Consider the following 18,032-nt stretch of genomic DNA (forward strand, 5'->3'; position numbering starts at 1 on the left):
TTCCAGGGTGAACTTGATTCTAGGGTGTTGGATGTTTAAGTGTGTTAAGAAGGAGAGGAGTGTATCCAGGCCATGTGGCCAAATAGCGAACACATCGTCAACGTAGCGAAGCCATATGGTAGGTTTTTGTGTGGCTGAGTTTAAGGCTTTCTATTCAAAAGTCTCCATAAAGAAGTTGGCCAAGGGTGGGTAAAGTGGTGAACCCATGGCTGTCCCCTCTATCTGTTTGTAGAATTTTTCCTGCCAAACGAAATAGCCTGAGTTCATTGTGAACTGAAATAGGGCTGAGATATCGGGAGGAAATTTAGTTTGGATTAGCTTAAGGTTTCTTTGAGATGCCCATATATACGGGGGTCCCCCCCGTATATTCCAAAAATTCACAAAGAAAATGTGCCATTACGTCCCATAGTGGATGGCATTGATTTCCCCACTTACAAACTAGCTAAATATTTAGCGAAAGCACACTCTCACACTATACTGGCAATACACCATCACACACAAAAAAACTCAGCCCACTTCAAAGCCAGTATAGAAAACCTTACACTCCAACATAATGACATAATGGTCAGTTTTGACATCTCCTGTTTATCACAAATGTACCCCCCCCCCTCAAAGAAACCTTAGAGCTGATCCAAGCTAAATTTCCTCCCGATATCTCAGCCCTATTTCAGTTCACAATGAACTCAGGCTATTTCGTTTGGCAGAAAAAATTCTACAAACAGATAGAGGGGGGACAGCCATGGGTTCACCCTACCCTTGGCCAACTTCTTTATGGAGACTTTTGAAGAAAAAGCCTTAAACTCAGCTCCACAAAAACCTACCATATGGCTTCACTACGTTGACGATGTATTCGCTATTTGGCCACATGGCCTGGATATACTCCTCTCCTTCTTAACACACTTAAACATCCAACACCCTAGAATCAAGTTCACCCTGGAAAAAGAGAAAAACAATAGCCTCCCCTTCCTAGACACTCTAGTCACCCACCAACCTGATGGAACCTTGGTTTTCTCAGTTTATAGAAAACCCACCCATACAGGCAGATATTCACCAACAATCCCCCCCCCCCCCCCCCAACAATATGGAGTTATTAAGACACTGTTCAACAGGGCAAAACTTATCTGTTCCAATGATCAAGCCCTAACCACTGAACTAAATCACATCCTAAACACTTTCTCAGCCAATGGCTACCCCCCCCCCCCCCAAAAAAAAAATCCAAAAAATACTAAAACCAGTTATCCACAACCCACTTCCCCCCCTTTCACAAAAGATATTACTCTAAATCCATCACCATCCCCCTACATCCGAGGCACCTCGGAAAAAATCAACAAAATCCTAAAAAAAACATGACTTAACCATCTGTTACAGACCATATAGAAAATTGGTATCCCTTATCCGCTCCACTAAAGACCAACCACTTCCCCTAGTCCTACCTGGTGTATACCAGGTCCCTTGCAGCTGTAAATCGTCCTACTTTGGCCAAACAGGCAGGACAGCAAATATCAGAATCTCATTACATAAGGACTACATCCGATTTCACCAGTATAGCCACTCTCGGCTTGCAGATCATGCTCTGGATACCCGCCACAGAATAAGGTGGAAGAAAGCTACACTAATACACCGCAGCAAGTTCAAATATGAAAGACTATTCATGGAATCAGCCTCAGCCCTTAAGAACATGCCAAACCTCAACAAATTTGGGTGCATAAGACTGCCCCAAATTTGCGAAACATATATCAGAACTTCAGCCAAAGGCCAATAACTACCAATATAGCCCGCCAGGGGGCACCATCACTACTTTAGGAAAACGGTAGCTTCATCGCTTCTTTTCTCCTTTGCTGTTATGTAGTACTTGCATGCACCTGTTCTTTATTTTAAGTTCCCATAGAAGATGGCAATGTGACGTTGCCGAAATATCGGAAGGTATTTATTAAAGTTGTTTTAATTTATATTTCTAGTGTATGCTGTCAATTTCTTAATTATTAATTATCATGTCTAACCAACGTATAAGCCTTTCAACAAGAATTGTGGTATGCATCTTTCTTCTTTTACACTCAGCATTTCCATGATTTATTATTTATTTATTTTTATACATGTTTTATTTCCATACTTTTATGGCATCTGTCAGTAGCCACTTTCTTATCCATATCACAAGACTGTTTTGCTTGTGTTCTCTTGTGAACTTATATTACAATCTTCTGTGTTGAATCCTATTAGATTCTTGGGCATCTAGAATTATCATGGTATATTTGCTCCTTTATCCAAGTCTGTTGGGTAGAAGGAATAAATTAAGGAAGATTTGTTAAAGCAACATAGGTTTTTTTTAAACCAACTAGCCTCTCTAGTAGCTAATATAAGTAATATAAGTCATGATAAAGAAAGAGATCCAAAGATTAAATTAATAAATTTATAAAAGACTGTTTCTATGAGTAATGACATTTTTTAAGCCAAATTAAACATAACAAAATACAAAATTAATATTATTCATTGTATTAACTTAATCCATATATAATGTATTAATATTATATATGGAAAGGAAACTTGGAAAAAAAATAAAACAAGGATAAAATATAAATAAAAGAATATCATCAACTGGATTACACTAAACTGGACAAGAAAAGAGAGAAATTTTACAAAAACTACCACAGCACCCATTGTTTCAATTAGTACAGAACTATAAAAATAAATAGTTTCAACATAAATAAGCACATAAGAGAGCTAAAAAAGAAAAAAAGAAAAGGAAGAAAGAACACTAAGATAGATATCAAAAGAATAAAGAAATTGAATAAAACTTGAAAAGATAGCACAAGACTAGAATAGATCACAGTCTTTATATGGTGGAAAGATGGGAACATTATCATTGGTTGCATAAAGTTTCAAACTTCTGGAGCTCAGAATCCTTGCACCAACTGAAGAGCAAGAAGAGACCACTGATGATATTTGAAGAATCTGAAAAAGCAATCAGTTTTATGAAAATAAAAATGCCAATACCTATTAACACAGGATCCTCCTTGCTGCCAGAGATGCAAAACTTTAGGACAACAACAGGAAAAAAAAAAAAAAAAAAAAAAAAAAAAAATCTATATTCTTCAAGTTGGGTATGGCTCTAGAATATATGATACTTTCTTGCACAGTTAACCAGTTTGTTAAAAAAAATCTACTGCTTCTAACAGGTGAAAATTACTTGAGTTCTTCTCCTTTGAAGATGAGATTGCAAATGAGTCAGAATGAAAAGATGAGGTATAAAGAAATATCCATACTTGATCGTTTGTTTGCTGATTTAAAACTAGATTGAGTGTGGGGAAAAAATCATTCACAGGCATTTTTTCATTGTCACCCTCATCTTGACCAAGAAGACTTTATTACAGTAAATTTTTGTATACAGAGGGAAGATATTAAAATACATGATAGCAAAGTAAAGAGTATTGATGAAAGTCAAGAAAATGTTAGTGTCAACAAGTGCAGTGTTGGAAAGTCAGGAGAATGAAGGAGGTCTAAACAAGAGGTGTGAGATAAGAAACAGAAATGTATGACTAAGCAAGGGAAGAGTTAATATTAAAAACTGGTAGAGCCTCAAGAGTATAAAAAAGACAATCCCAATGCAAAAGATTGGTACCAAAACTGAAGCAGTAGAAACTGATATCACCTTACTTACTCTTCTCTGGATCCTTTGCAATATATTTTCATCACCACTGACAAACCAGTGACCAAATCTCTTCACATTATGCCTTATCTCTCCTAATCAAGACCACATATAGAATGAAAATAGGTTTTTCTTTCTACATTAAAATGTTTTCTCCATTGTAATTCATTGTGTTGTTCTTACAGTTCTACCACTTTGCCCCCAGAATTTCATGTTCTTGTCTGTCTTTACCTTTAGGTTCTCTATTTCCTTCACCCACTGCATAGTATTCCCATCAGTTGTGTACACTTCATCTCATACTTGTTTCCAGATTCCTGAATGTTATACTTTGCAACCTCGATTTGATAATCCCACCTCCTGTAATACACATCTGCTTTGCTCATTATGGCAGTCAACAGCGTATTCTGATTAAATCCTCTATCAGTGTCATAAAAATATAAAATAATGGCCCTAAAAATGCAACACACTACCAGCATCTTTCCTCATTTGAGATACTTTTCCGTCATACATATGGTTCCATTCAATCTCCTGTTCATATCACTAATCTGTTTTCCAGCTCATATCACTAATCTGTTATGTACTGTTCCACTTTCGGTACCAACATATTATTATTGTACTTCTGACAGATAGAGCCTGCTGTTTTCCAGGTGCTTTTGATAGGGGAAAGGTTATCTCACCACATCTCAAAAATGAGAATGAAAAAAGTCATGAAATTCAAGATATACAAGGAGTGTTCAAAAAAAAAAAGACTGAACTTTTTAAATAGTGAGCCAACCGGCACAGAGAGCACGCTGAGACTACTGAGCACACCTAGCGGCAGGTTTTAACAACAAACTGTCATTTGCCCATTCTGCTATGAGCATTAGTTATCGAGTTACATCTACTGAAGTGAGCATGTGCACAAGCTCTTCGTCAGATTAGTGACAATGAAAGAGCTTCAAGAACAACGTGTGTGTGTGTGTGTGTGTGTGTGTGTGTGTGTGTGTGTGTGTGTGTGTGTGTGTGTGTGTGTGTGTGTGTGTGTGTGTGTTTGAAATTTTGCTGCAAACTTGGTAAACATTTTACAGGGACATTTCAGTTGCTTAACCAATCATACAGGGAGGAGACTGTATGAGCCGAACGCTGTGCTGTGAGTAGTTTGTGTTTTAAAAAGAGCAGAATGTCAGTCAGTGAAGATTCCAGGCCTAGACGACCTTTCGCATCAACAGATGATGACCATTTCGAGAGAGAGTTCATGGGAACTCGTCATTTAACTGTCCAAGAAGTTGGTGACAAAGTGGGCATCGACATAGGATCTTGCCATCAAAGTTTTACTGAAAACTTCAGATTCATTGTGTCAGTGCAAAATTCGTGCCATGCTTGTTGACTGATGATCAGAAAGAGAACAGTGTTGAAATTAGTCAGGAACTGCTTGATAATGAAAACTTTCTTAAGAACATCATAACAGGAGATGAGATATTGGGACGTTTTTTCCAAACCATACAGGAGATTTAGGAAAAGGCAACAAGAGAACTACATGCCATCACAGAAAGTGTGTAGGAAACATTTTAACAATGAAAGAAACATTAGGAAGGGTGTTTTGCCAGTAGAGGGGACTACTTCAAACGGGACAGTGCTTAAAATGTTGTAAAATGAGCAATAAAGTTTTTATAGCAAAAGTTCAGTCTTTTTTTGAACATGCCTTATATAACAAAAATAAGATTTTATTTTAATTCCAATACAAAAAAAAAGTTTACATATTCTTGAAAAATCAAAATAAATTTCATTATAAAACTTGAAATCAAAGCAAGTATCCCACACCTGGTTCCTGTAATATTTGTTAATCCTCTTTCCTCTGGTGGATTAATAAATATTAGAGGGACCAGGTTTGAAGTACTTGATGTAAATATTTATTAATATAAATTTTAATAATAAAGTTGAAAGCATTATCTCATTCGTATTTTCATTAGGTGTTTATATTCAAGTGGTCCATCATAGCCAGTTAATGGCATTTTAAAAACCCATTAATATTCTCTGTATAGTAGATATCTGTCGGTCATGTTTATTCTCTTGTTAGTTTATTTGTTTTGTGGGATGGGGGAAAAAAATTACCTCTGTATAAGAACAGTTGCTTACCTTCAGTTAAAATTCCTTATAAAGTTCTTTGCATCCTTGACAGGTAATCTCTGAACTTAGGTCTCATGAGCAAAAAAAATCCTCAGCTTTACCTTGCCAGTTGAGCTACTATAAGGGCTCTATTAATTTTTTTCATAGGGGGAAAAATAGGATTAAATTTTGACCTTATTATTAAATTTTTACAAATTCATTTTTACTTGAAGCTGGGAGAAATTCATGCATTATTTGTACTTTAAAATAAATAAAAAAAAATCTAATCAGTGAACTAGTCTTCTGCCACTTTTCCCACTGCCCTGCTCCATTCTTTTTCTCATCATTCTAGTCTCTTAAACTGAAAGTTTAAAATGAAATGTGTCAAATTTTTACCTTGAGATTCTGAAATTTGTTTAATTTATTGTTCAAAATTTCTATAACTGTTACTGCTCTTTGAAAAATGTGAATCATATATTTTAAGTATATCTTAAACATAATTTAAGTGGCAGTTTTGCATTTTACACATTTTTCCTTTTTTTAAATACCAGAAAATGCATGTTTACAAGAAGACTCTACAAGCCTTGATTTATCCTATTTCAAGTACAACTCCTCATAACTTCCAGCCATGGACAGCCACGTCACCAACATACTGTTATGAATGTGAGGGATTATTATGGGGAATTGCTCGACAGGGTGTAAGATGTACAGAGTGTGGAGTAAAATGCCATGAAAAATGTAAAGATTTACTTAATGCTGACTGCCTCCAGAGTAAGTTCTTAAATTTGAATTGATGGATTTGTTGGAATAAATTGCAGCTTTCCTGAGAATATCATTTCACAATCTATTTTAACTTAAGATTCAAGGACTGATAGGAAGAATTCAAGAAGGAAATAGTTCTAAATTACCACAATAAAGAATATAAAGAACATTTTTCATGCTTTTTATATTCAGCAATGAAAATAATCTTCTAAATAGTCTTTATAGATATTTCTAACATTTTCATAATCCTCCTAAGAGTCTTTGTGTGAATGCTTATGTGAATATTTGTCCTGAAAATATTACTGTGGTTTCGTCTTGTTGAAAGACATGAATTCTTGAGAGTTATGGTATAAGGACAACACAATGCTCAACTATTCCCTGCTAGTTTCACATATCTTCTTTATGCATTCTTCAAAAGAGTTTCTCAACCATAAGTTAAATGACAAGAGAGATTTGCTGTTTCACTGTTTCAGATCTTAATGAAAGGGAATCAATGATTGAAAATGGCACTGGATGTGTAACAACCTTTGTACTTAGCAGAAATGATTGTGTTTGTTGTTGAGTCCATTGAAAAGCTTCTAGATATAACTGTTATTAGTTATGAGATTAATTATATTATTTAATCTCTGTTTCTAACAATTTTTTTTTTATTTCCAAGTGTACCTATATATGCACAAGGGTTCACTCTGATTGGTGCAATGACTTTAACTTTTTCTTTCAGAATAAAAAAAAAAAAAAAAAAATCACTGACTCAAGACTAAATACAAAATAAACACATTTAGTAAAACACAAACAATATATACACTTCAAATAAAGTTACATAATTAACTACAAATTAATTGGATCCAAAGGCCTTTTAAATAAACTTACAGTTAAGAGATCAGCCATTCTCTGACTCAATCTGTTACTGATTGAGTCATATACTTCATCTCATTTTACTAGACTAAACACTTCGTTTACACAATAACAAAATGTACATAGCCAGTTTCTCTGTTAAGGCCTCATGTAGCACAGATTAATTCTTCTTAACACTGAAGTGTAGATATTCTGAATTCACCTAAGTATAAACACTTTCACTTCATGCAATTTCTTTCCAATCAGCATTTCTTCAGACATTCCCTTTAGAATGTCAAATAGCAATATCGTCTTTTAATTACCTATTACTTATTGACAGCCTTAACCCCTCCACTTTTAAAAACTTACGGTTCTACGATTCCTTTTTTGGAATCTACTATTAATTTTCTTCCAACTATCACATAAACTTAAGTTCCTCCAAACCTAAATATCTGCGGCCTGCGTTCTCTTTTCCTCCCAAATGCTCTCTTGTTTACTTCCCATTACCTCGATACAGAATGCTCACTTGTCAGCTGTCAATCACCCATCAAACTTCTTGGTGAGCATGCGCACTCCATGAAAGTAGCAAGCGAGAAGCTAAGTATAATTGCTGGCACGTTGTCTCCGTTATCAACAAGCGAATGTCTTCATAAAACACAACACTTAATATTTTAAACTACAATAAAATTTCTGAAAGTAACACAACTATCCAAATCCAGTAAGTACATAAATTTTTAACTGCTTTACATTTCATTTTAACAAAATAACATCAATAACATGCACATCGCAAGTGCCGACAATACGTATTATGGAACCAAAACTAATAATGTACTAACATAAACAATTTGTAAAAATATTCAGAATTTTAAATTATGATTATTTTTACATGACCATGGATCTGTTAACTTTGGTGGAGTAGAGCTTTTCTCTAGGGTTATTGTCAATTTTCTGTAGAGCAGCAGCAATTGCTAGACAAGAATAAATATAGATAGTGTTAGTTCAACTCCTGGACAGTTTTTGCATGTTTCATAGCTCCACTACCATCTGGCTGAATTTTCATACCTTTAAAATGTACCATCCTTGTCTAGTGATGATTGTGGTTATTTTTCTATTTTCACTGAATTCATTCTTCTTGATAGTTTGTTTTACCAATCTTATTTTGGCTGCAGAGTTAGCATCAGTTAGTGATAGTAGGTGTAATTTTTGAGGTAAGTATCTTACTTCTTTGGCTAGTCTGTCTATTCTTTCATTGCCATCAATATTTACATGGGCTGGTATCCATTGTATTGTGCAGTTCTTATTTTTCAAATTTAAGGTTGTTAGTAGTTTTCATGAATTTCCTGTGTGAGTTTTGTTTTTCCATTTTTTAATGCCTCAAGTGCAGATTTTGAGTCGCTGTAGATGGTTATTCCTTCTGTAATATTTATTACTGAATTTGAGAGTTGTTTGTATGGCTATTAATTCACAAGTGAAGTTTGAAGCTATTTTGCCAGCTGTGGTTTTGATTTTGCATTTCCTCGCCTCCAGGTAGAGTTAGAAAACCCCCTGAACCTCTTTGGTTGAGTGATTCATCAGTGTAGGCAATGACATGGTTTGGATTATTTAAGTGATGTATAGTGTCAACTCCTTTTCTTTTATTTTCTTGCTGTGAATCCTTTTTTGAACAAGGTTCAAGGAGATTTAAGTTTATCATTGTGATTTTTTTGGTAGAATAGTGGAAAAGAATGGCTCTTTGCTTATTTCAATGGATAAGTGCTGCTCTTAGTCAATCTATTTTCTAATTTCTTGATCATATTGTAACGTTGATGATCTGTTTAGTCTAGATTTTCTTGTCCAGGCATCGAAAGCCCTGAGTGAGATGTAATCCTTGGTGACTCCTGATATTCTGTTAGTGAATTTAACTGTGGAGAGTTTTATTCTCTCTTCTAGTATGTGAAGCCCACACTCTTGTTGAGCTTTTAACTTATTTGTGGATGAGACTACACCTATGATAATTTTTGCTGCTCTCGATTTTACTCTGTCAAGTTTTTCTTTTGAGCTAGTAGAAGCTGGAGCCAGATTGATGAGGCATATTCCATAGTGGATCGTATTAGTGCTATATATGTAGTTTTGAGTGTTTTCGGTTTTGCACAACACTTTGTTCCACAAAGCCTTTTGATGATATTAAGCTTTTTAAGAGCTTTATTAGATATATTTGTAATATGAGTTGTAAATCTCAGTTCAGTGTCTAGGGTTAGGTCTAAGTATTTTGGAGACTCTGTTTTTTCTATTTTGATATTATATATTTTGATTTGAGGGTTGTAATTGTGTCTATTTTTTCTATCAGTGGAGAAGATGTTCAGTTTTGTTTTTTCTGGGTTTATCTATAGTTTAAGTTCCTTTGCTCATCTTTCTGAGCTTTTATTGAATTATTTAGGACTTTTTCAGATTGTTGAGGATTACTACTTGTGTGCCAGATTGCTATATCATCTGCATAGTATGCTATTTTTATGTCATTTATTATGTGAGGATGGATATTGTTCATATAGATGAGAAATAGGAGTGGACTTAAAACAGAACCTTGTGGGACTCCAGCCCAAGTTTGATGTATGTTGGAATAAATTCCATTAACTTTTAGTTTCATTTTTCTTCCTTTCATGAAATCTGATATCCAAATTAATGCTAACTTTTGTCTCCAGACGCGATCGTAGGCAGCTGTGAGATCCAAGAATATTGCTGTTGTCTTCTTCAATGGTTTTTCTTGAATGCCATCTATGACTGATTGGCAATTATTCTGTTTAAAAACATGATATATGTCATATACAAGGTCTGTGTGATCAAGATTTTTTTTTTAGAAATAGTGACAAACTTAAAGTATGATGATGATGCCTTGAATTTTTAATGCACTGATTAGATGTGCAGGGCATTTCAGAAACTCCTTTGAAGTTTCTTACAAAGCAATTACAGTCCACATAAGGCATTAAAAGTTTTTTTCACTTGGTTATACTATAAATTAAAGATGCAATGAAATTATACTCTTGGTTTCATCCTTTTAACCAAGTGTAAGCAAACAGTGTTTATGTGTGAAGTATCTTCATGATTCAGCTACTTGTATATAGAGGCTAATGACTTCACATCAATAGTATCTCATAATGTAAAGCATACACCTGTTCTTTTTCAGATGAGTATAATGCTAAGCATTATAGGAAGGGCCACTACCCAGATCGGTTTTGATTTTTATTGACATCTCATCAGTGGGAGCCAGATCCAAAAGAGATACCAAGATTGAAGTAAGGCAGAAGTCATATATTATCCATATTACAAGTAGTCAAAAGGTGATTTTTGATGACTACTTTATGGATAATATAGGACTCCTGCATTATTTCAACTTTTGTATCTCTTCTGGCTCTGTGTCACACTAAACAGACCACTCATTTATGCACTACACTTCTTTCTCTTTACATAGCACCTCTAGTATGCTATTCATGATCTTCATAAACTTTGCTTGCTGTCTCAGCTCATTACTCTCATACCCGAGCCACATTCTCCTCCCTCCACACTCTTATCTTTTACTCTCCTTGAAAACCATAATTGCAGGGATAATTGTGATACTAAAACAAACATGTCAAGATAAAGAGGTCATTTTGTTTCTTTACAAGGCCTTGGTATGACTGCACTTTGACCACTGTACTCACATTTGGCTTCCTGGGTTCCGAAGAGCTGAAGAAACTGTGAAAGAAAAATTACAAAGATAATATCTGGAGTATACATAGATTATGTGCATTGTAAACACTGGTAAGCAGCAGGAGGAGTGATATGATAAAACTGGTAAAAGTGTGTTATGCAAAACAATTTGGTGAAATTTTTCATTTTGTGAAATGTTGAGAAAGAGGATGAGGGAGAAACTGTGGAAGTTGAGTTTGTTCATTTAAGAAATGGATGGATGCTGTATTTTTATGACATAGAACAGTGAGTGGAATAACTCTCCTGTTGAATTTATTTGCACTTGAATGATGGTTAGACATGCATCTGGAGAGAATGTAATGGTTATTAACAAACAGAAGTTGGGGAAAAAAAAGAATATGATTATTTCTGTAATTTGCCTAACAGTAACAGAGGTATTTTCAGGGATAAAGATAACATAGTAGACAAAGTAATATGAGTAGAACATAAGAATTAGTCTCCCAGATATTTGGAAGTTTTCTGCAGAGTATAAGCTGATTTCCAGAATAATCTGTTAGTTGATTTGAATTGTACTCTTTTTAAGTAATAGTTCTTCTCCATTTGACAGCATGTAGGTTATCAAGCACTTGGTCTCCTAAACCACTTTCTCTGTATTGGTTGATGAATATATCATTTTGGTGTTCCTCTCTCCATTTAGCCAAAGATCTGCCAGATGGAGAATTATTACTTTAAAAAGAATATGATTAAAAAGTGACAGATTGTTCTTGGAATCTGCTTATGCTTTGCAGAATATTCCTAATCTGAATAAAAATGGTTGCAAAAAAACTTAAATAGCTACTTTTGACTCTGCTCAGGGGGCATAGCTAAATAATTGAACCTTGCTTGATATTCTATGTTCTTATTAAATTTACTTTGCCTATTATGTTATTTTATCTTTGACAGTGCATCAGTTACTATTAGGCAGAATATTGAAATAATATTATTCAATTTTATTTATTTATTTATTTTTACTTCTGTGTTTCGAATGACAATTAAATGTCTTTAGTAGCTTGCCTGTTGAAGTGGTGAGTGCATCTTCTGTGAATGAATTTAAGGGAAGGTGATCACAACTGGCATGGATGTTTGGTAGCCTCACTTGTTGGGTCTTTGGAAGGGTTCAAGTTGCACTCTTCCATTCACTGCTGGTGAGAATTATCTGATATTATGGTTGGTAGATGGACTATTTTTGTTTAGCTATTAATAATAGCAAAAAGCTCAGCATTCCTACAAGCTTGATCAGTAGAACTGGAAAAGGGTATTAGGCAGTTCAACATTAAAATCTTCAATGAAGTTGACATCACTGTTTGGTCTCCAGTAGTCATCTAATGTTATGGAGTGTAACTAATGCATACATTCCTAACCTTGTCTCCTTTGGGCACTACAAAGTGTCCTTCTGATGACCTCCAGAACTTCCTTTCATCCTTTCCATGGTCAGACTACTGTTTTCAGCTTCCACTCTTCTAACCAAAGCGCCTATCTAAGCAAGTCATGGAAATTATTTTCACGCATGAAGACCTTCATTGACAACATTTTCTCAATTTCCAAGCTATTATTTAATAAGAAGTATACCAAGAAAAAAATCCAGCATACTGCAGATAACAAGAATACTACTCCTGTGCAGAAGCATGCAGTAAATTCAGTACATAAGAAAATCTATTATTATAGAATCACATGTATATGACAGTCTAATTTGATTTATTATACAGATATTTCATCTTACATTACATATCACAAGACATCATTATCAGTCTGGACAGAGAACAACAATGTCCAATCTGAATAAAACCAACAGTAGAGTGCATGCATTACGTTGGAATCCCTTTCTCTCTGGGGGGGGCTATGCTCCTTGAATTCTGATGACTCGACACTCAGGATAGCCCCTGAGTTTCAAAAAACGTGACATACAAACATGACATAAAAAGGCTTATAATTTTATATATATATAGGGTAGATATATATATGTGTGTGTGTGTATGTATAGAGTCGCATATTCATTACTTATAAACTGTTGGGTGAAAAATAAAATAATTTTGATTTAAAGAGGAAAAAAACCCTTGAAAATATAGTTTATTTAATACCGTTAAGGAGATGATATTTTCCTGCACACTTTAGGAATGATAAGGCAATTGCTTACTGATGAATTCAAAACTGGGGAGGGCAGTAGTCCACTAAGATGACATATCTTGCAATGTAATTTAAATAGACCGGCATTATTGTGAACAAAGGATATGATTGTGAATTTATTATTGTAAAATGTAATACTGTGTATCATGATGATGATACTAGGTTGCAGGAAATTGATGAAGTGAGAGGGTTGGAGATAATGGTGGACAGAGAGATGTTCAGAGGGCATATTGCATAGGTTGGTGAAACAGCTGAAAGGATTACTTGGATGTTGAAAAAACACACAAGTGAAAACAGGGAGGTGATGAGAAGTTTTTTTTTTTCACTTGGTTAGACTATAAATTATATATTTAATTTAATCCTTTATCCAAGTGTAAGCAAACAAAGTTTGCACCTGAAGTTTCTTCAGGACTGGGGGGAACTCGTGGCAAAGGTGGAATGAGTTCTGATCACTTTCCTTAGTATCCCATAATGCAAAGCGTATCTCCTTGCAGACACGTATAATGCTGTGCATTATGGGAAGGGTCACTACCCAGATCGGTTTCGACATTTATTGAGATCTCTTCAGTGAGAGCCAGACTTGGAGGTGATACCAACTTTTTTACACTTGGATAAAGGATTAAACTAAATATATAATTTATAGTCTAACCAAGTGAAAAAAACTTCCAACATCTTTCTCTAAGCCAGAGTAATTTAATAATAAGGTGCGACACCTTTTGTCAACTGGCATATGGAAATATGACCTGCATTGCTTCAACCTTGGTATCACCTCTTGGTCTGGCTCCCACTGAAGTGATCTCAGTAAAGGTCGAAACTGGTCTGGGTAGTGACCCTTTCCAAAATGCATAGCATTATACATGTCCGCAAGGAGATGTGCTTTGCATTATGGGATACTAAGGAAAGTGATCAGAGGTATGATAGGTATTATGTGTATAAAGGTTATTGGAGGTCTCCAATGATAAGTCTTCTGACTCCATGCAGGTACCTCTATACTAATAATAATAGTAATTAATATAACAAATTTATAAGAATAAAGGAATCCGATGATAAAGGTGATTTAAGAACTAAAGATATTCTGGATTTCTGTAGTAATTACTTAGAAAAATGTCTAAATGAAACAAGAACTAACAGAACAAGAGTAAAATATGTACTCTCTACCTCTGGTTTCTAGAAACATGAGGTAGAGAGTACATATTATTACTTTTTATTGCCTTGCACCTGATTTGCATTCAGGTGCAAGGCAATAAAAAGTAAATATCAATACTCGAGGTAGAAATTCCAATCAAAAACCAGAAATGTGGAATTGCCGAGTAGATGTTATTTAACCAAAAATGCACCAATATCGTGGAGTCAATATTTTATGGTGTGTGCATTGCATAATTCCAAAGGCCTGGTTAGAAGGATGAATTCCAGATGATTAGAGTAAAGTTTTCTTAGTTCTTATCTATAAAAAGGGAAATTTAAAGCAATGTAAGAATTACAGAAGAATTTTCCTTTTAAGCATTTTAGCTAAAATTTACCATGCATAAGATAAGAGTTTTGAACCTAAATCCTATTGGTTTTGAGAGTAGAGAATATCCACATGATCAACCAGAACATCATGAGTTAGTTGATAGTACTGATTTTTGTGTCAGTTCCTTGGTGGTTGGCTGTGAAGGATTAAAAAAAAAAAAACTTACAGAAAGTTCAACAATAAAATTTTTGCAAGTGTTCTGTGTGTTGTGATGTGCCAGGAACATAAACTGTTTTCATGCTATTGTTTGAACAGCAGTGGCATTTGACATAGTTGAAAGAAGGTGGATCTGATATGAGGTGAGGCATTATTAAAATACGTCATGAAAGTTATTTAGTAATAGTGTTGTAAGAAGGTGAATCTGATTTGAGATGAGGTGTTATTAAAATACTTCATGGACGTTATTTAGTAGTAGTGTGGAGAGTGAGCTTCACACTACTACTGCTTACAAAAATTATTTTGAAATATTTATAATTATCTTTAAAATAATTTTTATTAATTTTGTTAAATAATTTTACACCATCTTCTACAAAGTAAATATTGAGCTGTAGTCTAGTTTATTATTTCTCCTCCCTTCCTTATAGGGGCTGCTGAAAAAAGTTCAAAACATGGTGCTGAAGACAAAGCTAATAATATTATTATGGCTATGAAAGAAAGGATGAAAGTTAGAGAAAGAGATAAACCTGAGATATTCGAACTCATTAGGTAAGTCTTATCTCATTCTTTCTTCCTTAAGTTTAATGAACTAATTTAAATAATTTTAAATGAACTCAATAATTATAGTGATTTATTTAGTAGTACTTTAAATAAATTTACTTTTTTATATTTCAATCATTATCATTTAAAATTGGTATACATTATGAAACAACAACATTTTCATTTTATGTTATTTGGAAATTATGGATGGACTACTCATCATGTAAAATACCTTGTTTATCATACTAAATAATTTCCTGTGCTTAAGACTTTGTTTCTTTAATTAGATTATTTTGTATAAACAGGATTTTGTATTTTATTTGATAAGCAGGTTACTATATATTACTATTTTGTGTAACCAGAATGCGACTTTTTTCTTATGAAATATTTAAAGAAGTGCAGTAAATTGATTTGAGAGGTGGGGGGGGTGTTCTGACAAAAATTGAATGTATCATAAATTTGCATATATAACATTATTGTAGAACTCATATCTTGTTTGCTCCAAGTAGTAAGTTTAAATTTGCAGAAAGCTGCACATAATCCTCGATGAGTCGTTGGACTGCCTGGAGGTGTTATGTAATAATAATAAAAAATAAAAAATAAAAAAAAAAGTTATTATTCCATTCAGTCATGCAATTTTCAAAGATGTACTTATAAAATTGCTTAATTTTAAAAAATTTACAAAGTTTAATTTTTTTTTTTTTTCATTTTAACCAGTGTAACCTAAAGAGTAGGATTCTGTGAGAGACTCAGTACCTAACTTTGAAGAACCAGCTAAATAGAACTTGGGAGTTAGTTTGTGCACATTTAAAATGTTAATGCTATTGTAGATTTCTGAAGTTAGGATAATAAAAAATAGTACAATCAGAGTGAATGAATAATGAAATTAGAAAGGATGTAAACCTTACAGAAGAGTTTTTTGCAAGATGACCTTGCTGAATGCAATGTCCTCTTATATGATGTGCATAAAGTTTAAGTTTCAAATGACAGATATTGGAATTAAGGAGAATTTGGAATATGGAGGGGGGGGGGGGCAATTAAGAGTACCCCAAGCAAATGATTATAGAGTTCTTCAGTTTTTCCATATTGTTCTTCACTTTGAACAATATGGAAAAACCGATATAGTGTTGCTTCGTAAGATAGATATCATTATAGTCAGTAATATATGAAATGAATGTTACTAACATGTCATTTTGCAGTTTCAGTTTGTTCATATTGAATATAGTCAGCTATATCAAGAATATCATTGAGGAGTGAAAATGTTGAACAATGTTATGTTTCTCTCAGTTAAGAGTAGATTGACATTGCATTCCAAGTGGAGATAGAAAGGACTAGAAATGTATCAGTGAAGTATGTAAAATACAGGGTGATCAAAATTAAAGTATCCCTTTTTGCGGCATTGTGGAATGCCACCCAGTGATATAAATGCTGTGAAACTTTGCAGGAATGCACTGTGCTTCATGCAGGTGATATTTGGGGGGGGCCCCAAAATTCACCACCAGAGGGTGCTGTATGATCATCATCATAATATTATTTACAGATATAGACTATATTGGTCTGTTCCAGTCTCATTATCCATCTAATATTGTCTTTTAAGGTCTATCCAGCCTTCTCTTTCCAGTTGCTTTAGATTTTGTTAATTGTTTAGGATATCGGGTGTTAGCCATTCGGTTTACATGTTCTATTTTCGTTTGTAACTGTTTCATTTTTCTTCTATTGATTTTATTTTTAGTTCTTTTAAAATATCTTCACTCCTTTTTCTGTCTAATAATGCGTATTTCACAATTCTTCTCATGATCTCATTTCACTGTTTTTTATCTTGTTCATTTACTGTCCAAATTTTGCTGCCATATAATACTGTAAAATGCTAAAATATTGTATATTTTCAAGCTTGTTTCTTTTTGTACAATATTTGGATTGAGTGTTCTATTTATCAGGCCTATAATTTGTAAAAAACTTTGAAGTTTTTAATTTTATCTTTTTCTCCTTCATATGATATTTCACATTCAGTATAACTGAAAGTGTGTATCTGTTCTATTATTTTATTATTAATAACTATTTTACTTCTAACTCGAGTTTGTCCACAAAATGCCATTGTTTTAGTTTTATCTATAGATATTTTTGTTCCAAACTGTTCTACTATAATGTTTAAATCATACACTGCTCTTTGTTTGTCATATAGACATCTTCCTTATATTATTACTTATATATCATATGTACTGATCATCTGCAAAGAATAGGATATTTATTTTATTATTCCGTGAAATTTATATACCTGGATTGCTTAAGGTGTTCCACTGTATTAATATTTCATTACTATAAATATTAAAAAGTGTTGGAGACAGAGGGCATCCATGTCGTACTCTTTGATTTATGGATTGTTTATCAGACAAATATAGATATAGTAATTTTTTTGTGTGTGTAAGAAGGAGAAAAGCGACACAAGCATAAATAACACATTTTTATTCACTTCTATTATGCTTTCACGGGCTGTACTGCTTAATGTGCCCCTTGCCAGTATGCCACAAACTGCATCCTTTGCACAGTGTGTTAAACTGCAGAACACAGCTGATAGGGACTGATGTTGCACACATGCTGCATTATGTTGTATTTCAGTACTAGCAAGTTATCAGGATGATCCTGATAAGCTCTGTCTTTGAGAAATCTCCAGAA

General features: G+C 33.9%; 1 protein-coding gene across 1 annotated transcript in view; it reads left to right on the forward strand.

Moving 5' to 3' along the window:
- Window positions 1-18,032, forward strand: part of unc-13 (protein unc13 homolog) — a 1,156,644-nt gene that overhangs the window by 508,820 nt on the left and 629,792 nt on the right. Inside the window, exons 13-14 of the mRNA XM_090416011.1 lie at window positions 6,280-6,499; window positions 15,248-15,368. Of these exons, the coding sequence (XP_090272137.1) occupies window positions 6,280-6,499; window positions 15,248-15,368 (341 nt within the window). The remainder of the gene's footprint in view (window positions 1-6,279; window positions 6,500-15,247; window positions 15,369-18,032) is intronic.

Source organism: Typopeltis vanoorti, chromosome 3 (assembly GCF_054136105.1).
Source record: "Typopeltis vanoorti isolate ZY-2024b chromosome 3, IOZ_Tvanoo_1.0, whole genome shotgun sequence".
In the NCBI taxonomy this organism is placed as follows: Eukaryota; Metazoa; Arthropoda; class Arachnida; order Uropygi; family Thelyphonidae; genus Typopeltis; species Typopeltis vanoorti.